A 17,853-nucleotide genomic window follows, 5' to 3' on the forward strand; every position below is an offset into this window, starting at 1 on the left:
GGATATTTTAATGTCCTAATAAATCCTATTCAAGGCTGAAAGGCACTCATTGATCTTACAGTACACTTTATAGTGCTTGACAGTTTGAGATTTATAAATCTCCAGAGTCAGAGATATAGGGGCATATTATCAAGAAACGGCGTTAACATTATCGCCGCTCTAGCGGCAGAAAACTGCTGCTAAAGCGGCGATAATGGGCTTGATAATACGCCCTTTTGAATTCCCATGGAAGCCCATGTTCTGGTGTGTAAATGGGCTTCTATGGGAATTCTCTACGGCGTATTATCAAGCCCATTATCGCTGCTTTAGCGGCAGTTTTCTGCCGCTAAAGCGGCAATAATGTTAACGCCGAGCTTGATAATATGCCCCTTAGTTTCTATTTCTGTCCCCAAGGACTTTACTGGGATGGACATAATATTAGCACCTCCAAGACTGTTAATAAGAACTAGAGTTAAAATGTATACTATACTCCTACAAGATACTTCAAAGTTAGCCACTCATGGAAACTCCATTCCATATGACTCAGCCGCTGGAAAAAAAGTATTGACAAGTGCAGACAAGAGGTTACTTTCTTCATTTCAAGGCTTCTTGATATTTCAAATGATCACCCAATAATTTAAAATAAGTGTACAAATCATAAAAACTTGTCCTCAAGCCCAACAAAGAATATGCGTCCCAAACCATATTGATATCCATGTTTAATAATAGTAGTTTAAATATGCAACATGTTTCAGCTGGCTTAATTTCGCAGACTAAAATCCCATGATCAAGTTCCCTATATTGAAGAGAGGGCAGATTATTTCTTGGACCTCAATGCTCCTTCCACTGCCACAATTTGGTGGAACTTAAACTAAAAGAAAGAGTCTAATCAATTCAGGATCAATAATTTCTCTTAAGTACCTTTGCACAAGTTGTTGAGTCATGGTATCCATTATCATATGTAAAGATGGGGCCAAATTTATAATCTTGCAGACAGCCCGTTTCTCTGCCAGGGCGACGGAATAAATTGCTCAGACAGATTTAAAAAACAAGCATTTACAATGCAATGGTCTCGGCATCATTAAAGGTAGAGTTATTGGCATTGCTTATTACATTTCTTTAAATCATAAATAAACGGCATGGTCATTTGATGGGACAAACCTACTAGGAAACTTTGAAGCATAGTGCGTCTCGTGGCTGGAAATGCTTGGTAGGCACAACGGTTGATAAGTAACCTATGGTATAAGGGGAGAGAGGGTCAGTGTACACGTAGGTGCCCACTAATCAGCACTATTGGCCAGTAAGATAATACAAAATGCGAGCCACCTAAAGGTCGACATGCTAGAGCGAGTACCATTGCCAGCATGATTTATGGCACTCTGACATGCTCATGACGAGCTGAGCTCGTCATGAGTTGCGCCACTTGCATGCTCATGACGAGCTCAGCGTGTCATGTAACGCGGCTTTTGGAAAAAAGCCGCACAGCGCAAAAATGACCGCAGCACGCATGCGGTTAAACGTCGGATGCACATTTAAAATTACCCAAACTTGATTGGAAAACTGCACCTGTGACAACACAAAGATGTGCTGCCATGTTAATAAATTATCACACAAACGTAATGATAAAGCGCCTCGTAATGAGGGGTAAAGTGCAGGGAAATGTTCTAGCTGCGCTAAATGGGCTGTGCAGGTAAGCCACACTTAGGTAATGAGGCCTTCAACAATGTTAACAAATAAAAAAAACAAGCATTTTTTGAGGGGTCCCCTTGCTATAATAAACCCAGCGTATGTCCCTATGTTCTTCCAAATGATCGCACGTGCGGAGCCTTGCACCCACTGTGCACTGTTCACTGCGTCATCAGACCTCGTTTCCTATACACTCGGACTGGCACGGCCCTAATAAATGCATTGCAGCGCAGTATAGACATTATAGTACTGTCTAACACACAGAGCAAAGCCTATGCAGAAATGATGGTATTGTCCTCTATTAAAGCAGTTCTGCTGAGAAGTGCTGGCTCTGCCCATCACGAGTAAACAGACTGTTGTGCTATCCACACTACGAGTATAATAGGCCCTGCTCAAAAGAGTTGATTCTTTCTCAATAGAATTACAACCGTCTTGCTTAGAATAGTACTGGTCAGTCCCACATCATGCACCGCCCTCTGCTGAGAAATGCCGGTACTGTGACTTTGCAGCAGTGGCCGAAACTTGTGCAATCTTGGTGACTGCATGTACTGTCAAATAGCCTTGTGAGCACAGAGGACTTGGGAGGGTCTCCGGAGGTTATGAAGATCAACAAGGTGGGGTCAAGAAGCACAGCCTGTTACGAGACGCTACGATTCCACCACTCCCTTCAAATACAGCACAATCTGCACCTTTCTCTTGGAGGTTCTACCCTTCCAAAGCAAGCGTCAAGTGCAATTATCTCTTCTCCTAAAGATGTCACGCTGCTCGTGCCTCAGAGGTCGACGCCGGTGGCAGCACTTTGTGTCACCTCAGACAGCCTAATCGATAGTTTTCATATCTCGTTGTTCGTGTCTCTTTACTGCAGAGTAGAGGTGGCCCCTTCCGTCCTCCCGCAGGACAGCTTCACACAGAAATAGAAATCGCTTACATCGACAATAAATGCTAACACGGAGGGGAGGGAAAGCCCTCTTCAGCGAGCTGTCAACCACACGAGCCTGGACCTTGTTACCACCGAGCATGCAGCCTCTCGTTACACAGAGAATGAAACATTCAGTTACGCCTAGCCTGCACCCTCTCGTTACACAGGGGCTGAAACATTCCACTGCACCAAAACAGCACCCTTTTTTTACACGGGGTCTGAAACATTCCGTTACACCTAGACTGCAGCCGTTTGTTACACGGGGTCTGAAACATTCCGTTACACCTAGACTGCAGCCTTTTGTTACACGGGGTTTGAAATATTCCGTTACACCTAGACTGCAGCCTCTCATTACACAGGGTCTGAAACATTCCATTAGGCTTAGCCCGCAGCTTCTGTTTAAACAGGGTCTGAAACCTTCCTCTTAATCTAACCGCTGCCTCTAGTCACATGGTGTTTGAAACATCCCCTTATTTGGAGACCGCGGTCTCTTTGTATCCTGGGTCTCAAACATTCCTTACACCTACTTTGCAGCCTCGCGTTACAGAGGGCCTGAAACATGTAAGCGTATGTTTCATATACGGCATACATGTGGCCCGGAGCCCGCTGCCTTTCAGTTAGATAAGGCCAGCAGTTTTTCACAACAGCCCACAAACTTCTGCTTACATATTACAGGAAGAAAAACAAGTACACTGTGCCCAGAAAAGCGTGAGAATGAGAAACTTTTTACCATAGCTGTAAAAACAAGCTACAAACTGAAAATAAAACGCTGCGATGTGGGCACTCGTGTGTCTGTGTACGTGCGCGTGTGTATGTGTGTGGGGGGGCCTGTATGTGCGTGCGTGCGTGCATGGGCGCTTGTGTGTGTGTGAGAGAATGCAGCGTGGGGGGGCCTGTATGTGCGTGCGTGCGTGCATGGGCTCTTGTGTGTGTGTCTGAAAGAATGCAGCGAGCGCGTTCGCGTGCGCGTGCTCATTTCGAATCGCCTCCAAGGCGATGCGCGCGGCCAGGAATGTCTCCTGGAAAGGAGACACGGCCACAATAAGTTCTCGGCGGAGACGCGCTTCCGCGCGTTCAGCCGAGCCCTAATGACCGCCAAGCAGGCATTAATTTCTCAAAGCCTTGCAAGAAACCACCACCACGGCAGGTCCTGTCATTGCTTTTTGCAGTTTGGTGGAAGCTTGTGTCAACACAAAGGAGCCCTACACCATGATGTTGTTTTTATTATCAATAAACGGGATTTTCTTTTTTAAAATACACAAGAAAATACTCTCCTCACCATGGGAGTCTTCTCCTGTGACAAGGGGAGCATTTAGCAGTTTTCACTGCCCTATATAGCCAGGGCTGTCCTGTCGGCGACGGGCAGCGAAAATTGACCTCTAATTCAGCCCATTTCGATCAGGTGATCGAAATTAAGGGTTGGCCTCTGATGGCCCATAATCCACAAGGCCGCCAGAGGTGTGTAATCACAGCGGAGACAGGGTAGTCTCCACCGTGATTAAACCAAAGGTTCACCTGCATCTAAATTCAGCGGTCGGACCATTATAATGGCAGTAAGCACACTCCTTCACCGCTGCAATAGAGTATGATTACCACCAATAAATAAATCAGGGACTTGGTTGTTATCGTTTTGAAAAACATTGCCTGTTTTACTTTCTACTATCATATCCTATTTGAGAATTGTTTACAAATAGAGATTTTCCTAGTTTGCTCTTCTAGAAAATCTTGATTTTGTTTTTAAGACAGTGTGGTGATTGTATGGCAATTATGGCACTCAATTCTTGTAATAAGCAATATGATCTACTCAACAAAAAATAGAAATTGTGGTTACACAGATTTATCGTCTCACATATCAGTCAATAGTGAATATATTAAAGTTTCCTCAGGTGCTATTTAACAGGCCAGTACATGAACCCACTGATGCAGCATGTATCCTTAACTGCATTGTAGACACGAATAAATCCCACCCAAGGACTTGAATAAATGTAGATTATATCTATCGTTTACTTTCCAGCAGGGGCCCATTTCCCTTGCTTGTATTAGGCACATAGCAGCCTTGTTTCACCACTGGGACAGTTACAGTAATCAATTAAACTTAATACACCAACAGAAATAAACAGGGCTCCCCACTGTCTTTTCTCTCTACACTATGACCCTCATTCTGAGTCACGTGCTAAATACAATATTGGGGACAAATGGCGTTTACGCCTGTTTTTGGATCTCTAGTTGCCTGCCTAGGATATTTCCCAACACATTCTTCCAGGAGAAGCCAGGAGGATTTTGTGTCAGGAAAATAGGATGATAATAAGGAAAATTCTTGGTTTCCAGGTTCAGTGAAAATGTATCCGCACTCTAATCTCCATTCCAACTGAGAAAAACGCTGAATCTGGCAATACAATAACCCAAACTAAAAATCACGAAGCAAGAATTCCGTTGGTCTCAGCAGTCCCAAAATGCCGTCTACATGCGCATGCACAAATATTCTTTACGTGTATATATTAGAACCTCACGGGTGAGTAGCGCGCTCTATAAATGTTCTGATTGATTGATTCCATTCACAACCGCTGTTTATCACATTAAAGTCAACCCTATTGGCTTTGCGGGTGCTGGGAATAAGTAGCAAAAAAAGGTTGCTATCTGCATGGAATGAATATAGAACATAAAGAACTGAATGTGGTAAACAATATTATATTTGAAAATTTGATATTTGAGCGTACTTTTCAGATATAAAATAGTGTCTCATTCCTTTTAATGGACATACTTCCTAGAAGGTGGAATGATACTCCCGGCAGCCAATAGCATGAAGTGAGACAGAATTTTGTAACAAAAGGTCATGCAGACAGGTGCGCTTTCAATCCAGACCTAAAAAGAAGAGCAAATTTAGCGAGAAGGCGGAGAGCCAAAGACACATGGCGGGTGCGACACCAGTACACACACTGGTCCGTGGAAGCCTTACCTTGTGGGTAGTACAGCGGGGCCCTGTTGCTAAAGAGCAGCACCATGTTATTGCTAATAAGGCAGTAGTAATCTCCCTGGTCCTCCTCACCAAAGTTCTTGATTTCGAGGGTGAAGCTCGAAAAATCTTTGTTAACCTTGAACTTGTTCTCGCCAAAGCCATTGGCCCATTTGGGTTTGACATGGAAATGGAGAAAGAACTGGGGTGCTTTCATGGTTGCCAATTGACGGAACCAGTAGACCCCGTGATCCGCCAACTCCTTATTTGACGGGACGCACTGGAGTCTAAGGGAAGCGGCGCTTCCCCTCATAGGGGGGGGTGAGATCGACTTCAGCTCAAGCTTCTCCTGGGAAGAGTCTGCAGAAGAAACAAATACAAGGCGGATAAATATCATTCATGCTCTGGGAAGAATAGACATCAGCCTAAACAGGACACTTTTTAGACTCTCAAGAGGTAATCACACACATGACAACACAATATAAACAGTTTGTATTAAATAAAGGAAATGCAACCTTTAAATATACACCCAGAAACAGTACAACTTTCTAAATCTGAGGGCCTTTACAAGCAGAAAGGATAGCTCCAATGGTTAATGCCCCTGGGGCTGTACTAAAATGAATTTTTATGTAGCTATGTAGCTCCTCATGCAATATCTCGCCTACTTCTAAGTTTCATAATAACAAATGTTCCTATTAGCCATTATAAATATTCTTAATTTAAAAACTACAGAAGAATGGTGGGTTGAGTCAGCCCTACCAGGATCCTAACCTATAATGAGCAGGTTACATACAGATGTGGACCGCACGTACTCAACTCACTGTTCTTAATATCTGATTTGTAAAACCCTGCCACTTCCAACTGCTTTTGTACTCTGTTGTGAAACAGTAAAGGTATCGGATCCTACATCTGACCAACCCGGATCTCAACAATAGGAAAAACAGAACAAGGTGGCTGGACAGGATTATTCGTGAAACAATTCCCCCGACACACAGTCAATCTGTACCATGTGACCACTGGACTTAATTTTCCAAACAAATTTATTTTTCTTTTTTATACATTTATCAGCAATTTTTTGAAAAACAGGCACAAACCAAAACCGCTGTCAGATCAAAAGGTTCATATATACAGTATCTACAAATGTACACATTTACAAATTTGCAACAATGAATCAAACAAAAATGGTTTGACACACCAAAAAACAATAACATATATGTAATAATCCAAATAAATTGCAATTATATACAGTGCAGAGATTAGTCCATAAGCAAACAAACGGGCACCAGTCCTAGAGATTGAAAAAACCAAGTGACAGGCGGGATTGAGATCGAAAACAAGCCTGCCTGTCAACGAGAGCCTGTGGTATAATGATAAATAGGGTTGCGAGGCTAGGGTACAGAGTGGTGGTATGATTTACATCCTAGCGGCACCCTTTGTTGTAGCCACAGGGTGGTATTGTCGACGCGTTTCGAACCTAAGTATTCAAGGTTCTCTTCAGGACGGGGACTGGGAAAAGGATTCTGCATGAGGGCACAAAGATTGCCGTAGCGTAGGTATATCGTGATTCGTATTCACACCTGCAATTAACGCAGAGCAGGACTTAAGGCGTGGTGTCAGGCTTCAGAAGCTTGCGGGAATCAGGGCGGCTCACATTATTTTTGCGCGTGTAGGTCTGGCTATGTAGACCACAGAGAGGAAAGCGGCCGGTCACTGGCCTCAATTCAGGCCGGCAGACAAAGTTGGCCCGTTCTATGAAGGAAATAATCCAGCCTCAGAAAGGTCCGTGTTGCTCACTCTCTCCCAGGGACAAGTGTCCCTGTTTGTACTCTGTTGAGCAGATGTTTGACTCACCTTTGTATCCTTCCTAGGTTGAAAAGTATCATTGAGTTGGGAACTTTAGCGTATGATGATACAGCACCTAGATATCCCCAGTAGGAACGGAACACTATAGACTTTCGTCAAACAGGTTATTTCCCTTTGGGACACCTTAATGTAGAAGACACTTACTAAAAAACATTCACGATCCCACACTACACAAATTCAAGTGCATGGTGATAGTGCTCTCCCTGGAATGCTGAGTGTGGGAGCGAGAACCAATCAGCTCTCTGGGAAAGCAGTTCAGGCCTGCCACTGGTGCGCAGCCCCCAGCTGCAGCTCTTTCAGCAGACAACTGTCTTCGTTGAGGGGCTGGAGATGGTGTCGCGAGGCAGATCTGGCACATACAAGCGTTAGCAACTTGCGTGCTCATGACGAGCTCAGCTCATCATGAGGCACAGTGGCGCTGTGCTCATGACGAGCTCAGCTCGACATGACTGCCACGGCGTTCACACGCAGGGATAATTCCCCTGCTGTGCTGAACGTTCTGAGAAAACGGGTGTGGTCATGACGAGCTCAGCGCCACCGTGCAGCGTGACAAGCCGAGCTCGTCACAAGCACAGTGGCGCTGCGGGCGGCCCCTCTCCCCCCCCTGCGCCGCGGGGGAATTAGCCCCACGGTGAAGGGGTTAATAAACCCGGAGCCTGAAGATAAGCCAGCTCATCGACTTCAACCCTTCATCTGCTGCCCAGGAGTGGGATGAGGGCCAACACCCTTCATAACAATGCAGACACTGTAATCAATAATGCTGTAGGTTGACATAGTTGTTTTTTATGGGGTGTCCAATAAACAGTTACCAAAGTAGAGCGAGAGGCAGAGGTAGAGGCTAGGTTTATCCTCCTGACAGTTACGTAGTTAGACAAAAATCGAGTATATTGAAGAAAACCTGCCCTTAGGGAATTAGATAGGATACAGCAAGAATTCGTTGTAATCCCTGGTCTAGAAAAAATACTTTTTTCTTGACAAGGAATTGCAACAAATTATTGCCGTATCCTATCTAATTCCCTACGGGCAAGTGTCCAATAAACAGTAGAAAACGTCAAAGTAGAAAAGTTCTGTCAGATGTAGAGTGCTTACCCTACATTGATGAAGGCTAAGAGGAGTTTTAACTTTTCAATCTGTGTTTTAAAAAGACATCCACCATTCTAGATCGCACTTGCGAAATGCGCCATAGAGGTCCGCAAACAATTGTAAAATATCAGAATATTCTTAACAGGGACAACTTTAGGATATTGGAGAGGACACCCACAGACGGGAAGGGCTAACTAGGGATACACAAGATGACACCTAAAAAATAAAAATAAAGATACAACAAAATACTGAATGGAGGGAGCTGGTAGAGGGGGAGGTGGGAAATGGGTGTTTCGAATTTATGCTCTCCAAAGTTATGGAGTACAGCGTGAAAAGTGGATTTAGTTATGTATTAAACAGATAGTTAAACTGTAACAGAAGATATGGTACACAGAGTAATAGGAATATGCATAGTTAATGACTGCTGTTTATTTACTGAAAACAATAAAATATATATATATAAACTTAAGGATTTTGGGGGCCCTGGGCCATACATATTTTGGGGGCCCCTATTCGGAACAGCTTTGAATTTATGATCCAATGTCAGCTCTTTCTTGCCCTCTTTGGCCGGGTCACTGGCAGTGCACAGGCACATTCGTGCCTATTCTAAATGTGTTTACATTTAATATCCAGGGCTAGTGCTGTTTGTTTTCAATATTTTAACACAGCAGCAGGTCACTAATTTTACTGCAAAAATCTCTGTGACATCCTCTCACTTTTCGTATCTGGGGTCCAGTTGAAGAAACCTTTGTTGTGGATGTTGCATGAAACACAAACACACTCTCCCTGAAAAACGTATGTAATAGACTATCACAAGTCATCCACATTAAAAATAAATTAAAGCAAAACCATAGTTAAAATAATGTATTTCAAAATTATTAAAAGTCATCAGAGAAAGGCTCTCTGCAGAACAGATCAGGTTCTGTCAAGGGCTCCATAAAAGGCTAGAGCCCTGGGCCAGAGCCCACTTTGCCAATACCTTAAAACGTCTCTGATTCTTAAGGATTTCTTTTTATTAAATTGGGGGACCGATTCACAGATGTTTTGCGGTGGTAGGTGTGCATTACTGTTGTAGTTCCGCTGGCCTAATACTAAATTCCAGGAGTAACATAGGAGTAATCCAGTTGAACTCCTGTTTTTTTCTCCTGGAATTCATTATTTATCCAGTGGTGCTACAAGAGCAGGTCACACCTATTCCCAACCATGTCTTTGTTAATAGGATCCTGGGAGTTTAAAGGCGATTCAGCACAAGAGTGTGCAGCATGGTGCAAGGGTGCCTGGAATGTAAGCAGGATTGTTTTGTGGAGAAAGGGACACCTTCCTGCACAAAACAATCCCCTAAGGTGTTTTCCTCTTTCTACATGTGATGCGAAATGCAACACACATAGAGAGAGGAAACAACAAAGAGAAATAAAGATATTTCTCCTCTTTATGTCTCCCCTTGGGATGCGTAGCATTTTGACTCATTCCCAGTTCTACCAGTAATTGTAAATCTGGGAATGCTGCAGAATCCATGCATGTCGAGTGGGAACGCCCAAGCACCACCCATGGATCGCCTCCCCGGGGCAGAGTAACACAACACAGTGATTTGCGCTGCGTTGCACTACTCTAGATTTATCTAGCCACTCAGGGTCGCGCAAGTGGGTCTTGTGTGGTTTGATAAATCTTACTTATGAGTTGCATCGCTCTTGCGCCCCGTCGCGTGTCGCAAGGGCGACGCAACTCATTGGGAAAAATGGCGCTCAATTTCTCCATGTATTACGATGCTCCAACACATGGAACATAGAGGAGCATAACAGGAGACCCATTTATGATCACTCACATTGCCTCATAGACCAGCAGACACTCTAAATATACACCTTTGTCCGGCCCAAATAATACAAAGACATTGATGGAGAAAAACTTGTTCACAGGTTACAAATGGCTCCTACGCACATCTAGTTGCGGCACTTTTTAAAGATTCGACTATGGATTGCAAGTGGGCAATACAAAGTAAATGTAAGTGGTTAAGGAAAAACAACAACTCAAACTAATAGAAAATAGCGGAGACGACTAAATTAAAGGCTAAGGGTCAGTGTCTAGGCACAAATGTAGGCAACCAGAATTGAATCCATAGAGGTTTACTACATGCCCAAAGTGTTATATTCCAGCAACTGGAAAGAGTACAGACCATTTGTGATTGCTCAATTTTTTTCCATCACGCACAGTAACGTTCTCTCTCATACAGTCGTAAGGACAGAAACACAACAACCAGACACTAGTGGATACTGAATAACTAGCGGGCACCGACACAGACCGGACTGAGTTTGTTGTACCAGCGATTGTGCTTTAGCAAAAAGTCATGATTGTTTTACTCAGTTTGCAAAGTTATTACAAAAATCTGTAGTTTGTCATCGAAATTGTATATTTCTGTGGTTATGGTAAATTTTCCGACAATGGGAAATCTGCAAATTTTCTTTAAAACTTAATGTACAAGTGCATCTTTTTTTCTCCTCTAAATTGTAAATTTTATTATATTTAATGCAACACCCTCTCCTGCACCCCTGAAAAAACAGGAGTGAAAGGAAATTTTCCAGACTCAATTTGCTCCCTTTAATTCATTAGACTATGAAGCACAAGTGCACAAACTGGGAGCAAAATACCATATAGAACACTTATTAATGCTGATAAAATTACAACTGTGTGGGTGTACACCACATTTCCAATGCCCACCGCATGCACTTTTCCTGGAAACATCAATAGTCCCAACTCTAACTCTAACCCTACATTTAAGACAGAAGAACCGTAATCTACTTGTGCATATTCTGTGCAGCGGAGTAAGGCAAAATGATGGGGTCCCCCACAGAATGTAATGAGGAGCTCCTGAGTCTTCCATATTCCACAGATATTGATTGGCCTTGGGCTGATTGGAGGCCCCATGAAATGTTATTGGCCCCCTCCACCACCACAGCGACTAGACTCCTGTGGTATGCTCTTGATTCTGGGATCATCTAAGCCCATTTGGGGCTACAGATGTGCACCGCTCTGGAACCTGATTGTTATTTGTGCCTAAGACAAACATTTTTGTGCCTATCTGATAACTTGGGGGAGCAAGATTTTTAGGGTCCCCCTTCACCACCGCAGGGGCTGGAGGGGCCTGTGTTATGCCTATGATTACGTGGAAATCAATCCCACCTGTGTGGCAAATATGCACTGATGTGGACACTTGTCGTAACAAAGAAAGAAAGCAGGGATGGAAAAGAACATGAAAGAGTGAGATGAAGGCGCAGGGAGTGTCTGGTGGTGGATACAAGAGGCATCAGGTGGATTCAAGAGTAGACGACGGAGCTTCATGGTTTTCGCCGATTGCGCCGGCCGCAGGCTTCTGACCAAACCTTTGATCATGGCTCTTATCCTGTCACAAACTAAGCGCTGTGCTGCAATGTCTTAACTGATTAGGTTAAAAGGTAAATAACACAGATTTGTTAAATTGTCTTAGAAGATCATTTTAACTTTTGACCTCTCATCGCACAAATATCTGTAGTAATTAATACACTGTCCAATCGATTTGCAAGTAAAACTTTTGCTATCTCTGTCATAAAAGAACTTAACTTACACCTTTATTATAGTGAACTACATGACACTTTCAGGGTGATGTACTGCCACATGAAATTAACACTGAAAGACACATCTCACCACACACTCACATTTTAGGAGTATTTCTGTACTCACTGGGAATAGATTAACTCTATTGTCTTAGTGGGACGCGGCAAAAAATAGAGCCGTGTACAGGACACAGCAGTAACAGTTGTCATAGTTATAGAAACAAATATTTTGGGGCCATATTATCAAGAACGGCGTTAAAATTATCGCTGCATTAGCGGCAGGAAACTGCACTAAAGCGGTGATAATGGGCTTGATGATATGCCCTTGTGAATTCCCATAGAAGCCTAGGTTCACACCAGAACCTGGGCTTTCATGGGAATTCACAATGGCATATTATCAAGCCCCTTATTTCCGCTTTAGCAGCAGTTTCCTGCCGCTAAAGCGGCGATAATGTTATCGCCGTTCTTGATAATATGGCCCTTGGTTCTTTTATGCTTTTGTTACACATAATCCAATGTCATATAAAGGGGATCAGGCAATATGGAAGATATTTAATGGTTGCTGTGAAATATAGCTTTTATCCTCTTAATGTCAGTTCCAACCGTCCCTGTACCATTGTCAATTGTATAATTAAAATTCTATTCATGACAGGTAAACACAATCTGAATATTTCACTTCAAATTGTCTTCTTAACAAAGCAAAGGGTGTCTTTTCTAAAATTCTACATTCTTAACTACATAATTAAGTATATTTTTCATCTTTTACGATTATAGCAACTAGAATATAGTTGCACATCTAAAACTGGTCCTTAAATTAAACAACAACGTGTAAGATTCTGTATAAGCACACTATGCTGGTAATTATAACTAAGTAAATGTTGTCCTACCATCCGTGCATAGATGTACTTGGAATGGCTGCACAAACACTCATTAATTACATACGAACAGGGTGAAGAGACGACTCATACAAAGTTTATTACACCCACTCCAAGACGAGTTTTAACAAGCTGCATAGGGCCTTATTCTTTTAATTATTGATATTACAATGTTATAATCCACATATTGGTTCCATCGGAACAACAGTTCAGGAACAATCACAAGTCTACACTAAACGGACTTGCGGAACGTAGCAGGCACTTAAATACGTAATTTACTTTCATACACGTAAAGGCGTTTTGTATCCTGCTCATTACACCACCGTCCTGTTCACACTTTTTGTGTAAACTTACTCCCTGATTTCGCATTAGGGCTACTTGGGGATTTTTATCTCAAAAAATCACTTCTGTAGCTCTCAGCGCATTACTACTAATAAACTTTCTTTGACCTGATATGATCTTTCACAATCTCATACGCTTAATAGATAACATGACTTTGATTGGTAAATGGTGACATCTGTTATTATAGCCTTGAAGAAGTCCGGCGGATGAAAGACATGTTGGCTTTTTGGGTGTTCCCATCACACTATCACATATTTTTCTTATTATTACTACCAACTGCGAAAAAGCATACCTAATTTTTCACTTACTGTTTACCATAAACATTTATTTGTTTTTTAAAATAAAAAAACCCCATTTCAAGCTTAAAGCTCCCACAATATAACAGGTAATATAAAAAATAGAGAAAGGGTAACATATTATCCGTGTCAGAGCAAAGGTGCAATGGGCCCTAATGGAAGCAAGGAAATTGCCCCATCCCCTGGTTTGATAATAAAAAACAGACGAATTGGGGAGAAGTGGGACCCTTACAACCCTAGGACCCGGTCCTATCGAACATGCTACACTACTGATATCTAGGCCGCATATGCAGCATTATCCTAAATTAGTGTAAAAGGGTTTAATAAAGGGAGGTTGGTTTATTTTGTGGCTAGAACCCCTCGGTGGTAGTATAAAACAATATGCACCATTATGATTGTGGATCTACATGCGCGTGTGCATGTATTCTCTCCAATAGTTTTAACGCACGCACATGCACCCCACAACCCCCACCACCCCACTCCAGAGCTCCACACTTACTCGCGGCCAGGCTCAGGAGCAGGGCTCCCAGGAGCAGTCTTCCCATGTCTGCGGAGATGGCTTCTCGTGCCTTACCACAGGAGGTGCAGCGAGAGATGAGCGGGCTGCAGGCACGCGGCCTCAGCCCCCCGAGGCTCGGAGGGAGGATGTGACGTCAGCAGAGCCTTCAGGGGGACCAGGGCTACACGATGAAATGCAATGCTCAAGGAGCGCCAACAAACATTTTACTTATAACTGGCAATAAAATGGGTTTATTTTTGTATGAACTTCTATGAATGCATTGTTTTGGGAACTACATCTTCATTCAAACAGCTGGACCTGGACAGTTAAAGGCTGAATTCAACTGCATACATCCTATTCATTTTGTATAGCGCTTAGAAGTATTTTAAGCAGCATCTATTACGCCAGATAGGAGAACTAAGGTGCCTACACACAGCTTTATCAACTGAGGAAGCTGGGATCCAAACTCTGGTTCTCTAGTTCCAAACATAAAAAAATATAATCACAAGAATATAGTACAGTGCCCCCCCACCCCCAAAGAAAATAATGGCATTGTCTTCACTTTCAGTAGGCACTCGTGGATGTTGTCAGCCGGCCAACATTCACGAATTGTTGCACTTAGTATATGCAATAAATGTCATGACCAAGAGTTCGAAAAAGTTCCATCTGTTTATTAGATTAACTCTAGGAAAAAACCTGTCAATTAGATCAACTGTGACCTTGATTAACTAGTGCTATTAACCTGTGGATTAGTAACACAAGTCATCTACAGAAATATATAAAACTGGTAGCAAGCGAGACGTGAAAAGGAGATTGTCGGTGTTATAATATGTCAAATAAGCACCATCCTTGCCTTTTGTTAGACCCGCCAGAATACTTCTTTTTAACCTACTAAGGAAAAAACCTCCCTGCAGCTGCCCTGCTTCTCACTGTGCAGTCTGTGCACAGGTGAGGGATGCGCAGTTGCCAGCAGGCAGGTGCTTAGTTTCTTTGCACCAGCTCTGGTGAACCACCTGGGGAGTCTACGAGGAGCCCACCAGGGTGGGGGTCCTGCGGCCCAGAGACCACAGGCATGTTCTGTATAGTTTCTGTGCTCCTTTCCTAACCGCAGTGTGACTTCCTCCCCCAGAATGCTGTCAGAGGCAGGCGCGGATGCTACAGCAGGGCCTTACTGTCTACAACACTATCAAAGATACAGCGGATGCATTATGAGATAGAATGATTCAGTGTCTAACCCCTGGCTGAGCCGTCATTTGCCCTTATTAAATTGACTTCCTATATATTACCCATATAGATTGCAGCGCCTGTTGATGCTCACCACACCTGTTCTCCCGGTGAGATCAGGCACCGAAATCCACCAAAGATAGACTAGTAGCAGAAGAGAAGTCGACCAAACATAATCTTTCCTTTCAGAAACTATGGGCAAATTGAGCGTTCCCATCATGTCCACAGGAGCAGCTGGTCACCTTTCAAAGTGGTGAGGCAAGGGAAGTGCCCCACCACCTCCAAAAAATCAAAAACACCTCTCCCTCCCTACAAAAGCCCACAGTAAAAAAAACATACCTCAAAAGCCAAAATAAAAACAGCCCCTCCCTCCAAAATAAAACAAAGTACATCCACTACACATTATATTAATTAAATAAAACTAAATTGTACATACTGCGGGCTCCACGTCCTCCTCGTTGTCTTTCCGATGACTGTGGAATGAAGAACCCCCTAATCAATCCAGACGCTGCTCTCATGCTACATGAGAGCAGCAGCATGATTGGATGGAGCGGGTTGGCCTAACGCTCCTTCGGGCCCTAGAGGCCTGTGTTGTCTAGGACATCTGGGTGGAGAGCTTCAAAGTGCGCATGTCACTTTGGCCGGTGCCAGACCACCAGCCAAAGTGACATGCACACTTTGACGTGCGTGACCACTACTAACTGCTCCAGTCCTCCTTCTGCCTATCAGTGGCGGAGGTTAGTCAGGAAACGCCCTCCTGGCTCGTAGGCAGGCAGGCAGCTGTTGCACTCATTGATTAAAAATAAAATGGCAATGAAATCATTTTATTGCCATTTTATTTTTAACACTTTGCGTGTCTTGCAGCGGGCTGGTGGGGGTGACGCTCTCCCGCCCTCATAAAGAAACCACTACTGCATAATGTCCAACACATTAATGTGATATGTCACTGGTACTGTTGTGTGAAACCACTACAGGTAGGATTGGTAACTACCACTGTCCACCAGGGTTTATGATGTTCTGTCTGATAATTTAGTCTGACAAGGTGATCACTTTCCCTATTGATTGGACTCTATCAGGCTGATGATGAAGGCAAGTTGGCTTAAATGGACTCTTCTTCAAGCATGTTATAGTATGTTATGTTACAAAAACTTGTAAAGCACAACGTGTGCCCAGAGGTGTCTTGGCATAGGAGTTGTGCTTGAAGAAAAGCATCACTGTGGTGTAGGAACAATAGACAACTGCACAGCACTAGATTCACAGAGAGTTGTCTGTTGATTACGTCCTCAGTGGTGCCCATGTGAAAAATGGGTGTTTAGCCCAATGCACAGCCTTGGGCTATGGTGAAAAGGCAAGCAAGCAGTTTTGCAATATTTGTGACCAAAGCAACACTCTTTAGTACAATTTTGTACGCTTCAGAGGGGCAAGCCACGTTTAAATGTGTGCTTACATATAAAACACACATCTGAAAACGTGTAGGTGTTCTACAAGAATAATAGGTTGCCTTCTTGCTTGCGTTTGGTGTCACTTGTCGCTAGGTTTTGACGCAACGTCAGGTCACATTATCTTCATTGAGTGGGCTTTCATCAAAACGTTTGTTGTTTGTGTTGTTTCGACCCAAACGTGGCATCTTTGCATTAATTACCATTGGGTTGATGGTGTGGAAGGGCCAACTTTGCGTGCTAAAATACATGAGCTCACAAAACTTAATTGACGCTGCAATTTTATCGCTTTGCCTTGCACACGTTTCCACTCACCACATAATAAATATGGCTCATAACCTAGACCAATGGTTATATATTTCTGCATATTTACAGAGGGGGTGAAAATACTCAATTGTAGCAGATATAGAAAGACTGTGCTCTGGTCTTGTCAGTGTTTTAGTGTTTTTTTTATTACTGAAAATGGAAGAAAAGACGCCTAAGTGATAAGACACTTCCCAAAAGAAGCTAGAAATCCAGCATGGTAGTAGTAGTAGTAGTTTATTGTATTAATCAAAAGATTCCAATAAAAGGTATCAGGTTTAGAATCACAGTATTTTAAAATCAAAGCATAAAAAACAGTTAGCTTGGATCTGGATACAGATGAGATCAGTTCAGAGTATAAGGCAATATATTTAAATCACAAAGTTGATGTCTTATAAGCCTGGTCTAAGAATTTCATTGCTGTTATTATTGCACTGTTGTCCCTGACACTATCACAGTAACAAGGAGCTTAGACAGTAGATCTTATTTTGGCTTTATGAGAGTCGCCGGCTGATACTTTTCTTAAATGCAAGATTTTGGGGCAGTGCACAAATGTGCAGAGATATATGATTTGAAATCAATGTATAAAAGCAATTTGCTTAAATCTAGATACAAATGAAATCAAATCAGAGTATAAAAACAATGTACTTAAATTACAGAATGAATGCTTTGTGAGCCAAGTCTAATAATGTCATAGAGGTATTTTTGCACTGTTGTCCCTCATACTGTCGCAGTCTCGAGCAGCCTCTACAGTAGATCTTAACTGGCATTCTAGAGTCCAATGGAGGATCATTTTTCGAGGCCATGA

At 42.9% G+C, this 17,853-nt stretch overlaps 1 protein-coding gene across 1 annotated transcript in view; it reads right to left on the bottom strand.

Moving 5' to 3' along the window:
- Positions 1-15,074, bottom strand: part of CD8A (CD8 subunit alpha) — a 95,107-nt gene extending 80,033 nt beyond the window's left edge. Inside the window, exons 1-3 of the mRNA XM_078678676.1 lie at positions 14,933-15,074; positions 14,080-14,260; positions 5,541-5,897 (exon numbers count right to left, since the gene is read on the bottom strand). Coding sequence (XP_078534802.1) covers positions 5,541-5,897; positions 14,080-14,125 — 403 coding nt within the window. The 5' untranslated portion in view covers positions 14,126-14,260; positions 14,933-15,074. The remainder of the gene's footprint in view (positions 1-5,540; positions 5,898-14,079; positions 14,261-14,932) is intronic.
- Between the last annotated feature and the right edge of the window lie 2,779 nt (positions 15,075-17,853).

This window comes from Lissotriton helveticus, chromosome 2_2 (genome assembly GCF_964261635.1).
Source record: "Lissotriton helveticus chromosome 2_2, aLisHel1.1, whole genome shotgun sequence".
Lineage (NCBI taxonomy): Eukaryota > Metazoa > Chordata > Amphibia > Caudata > Salamandridae > Lissotriton > Lissotriton helveticus.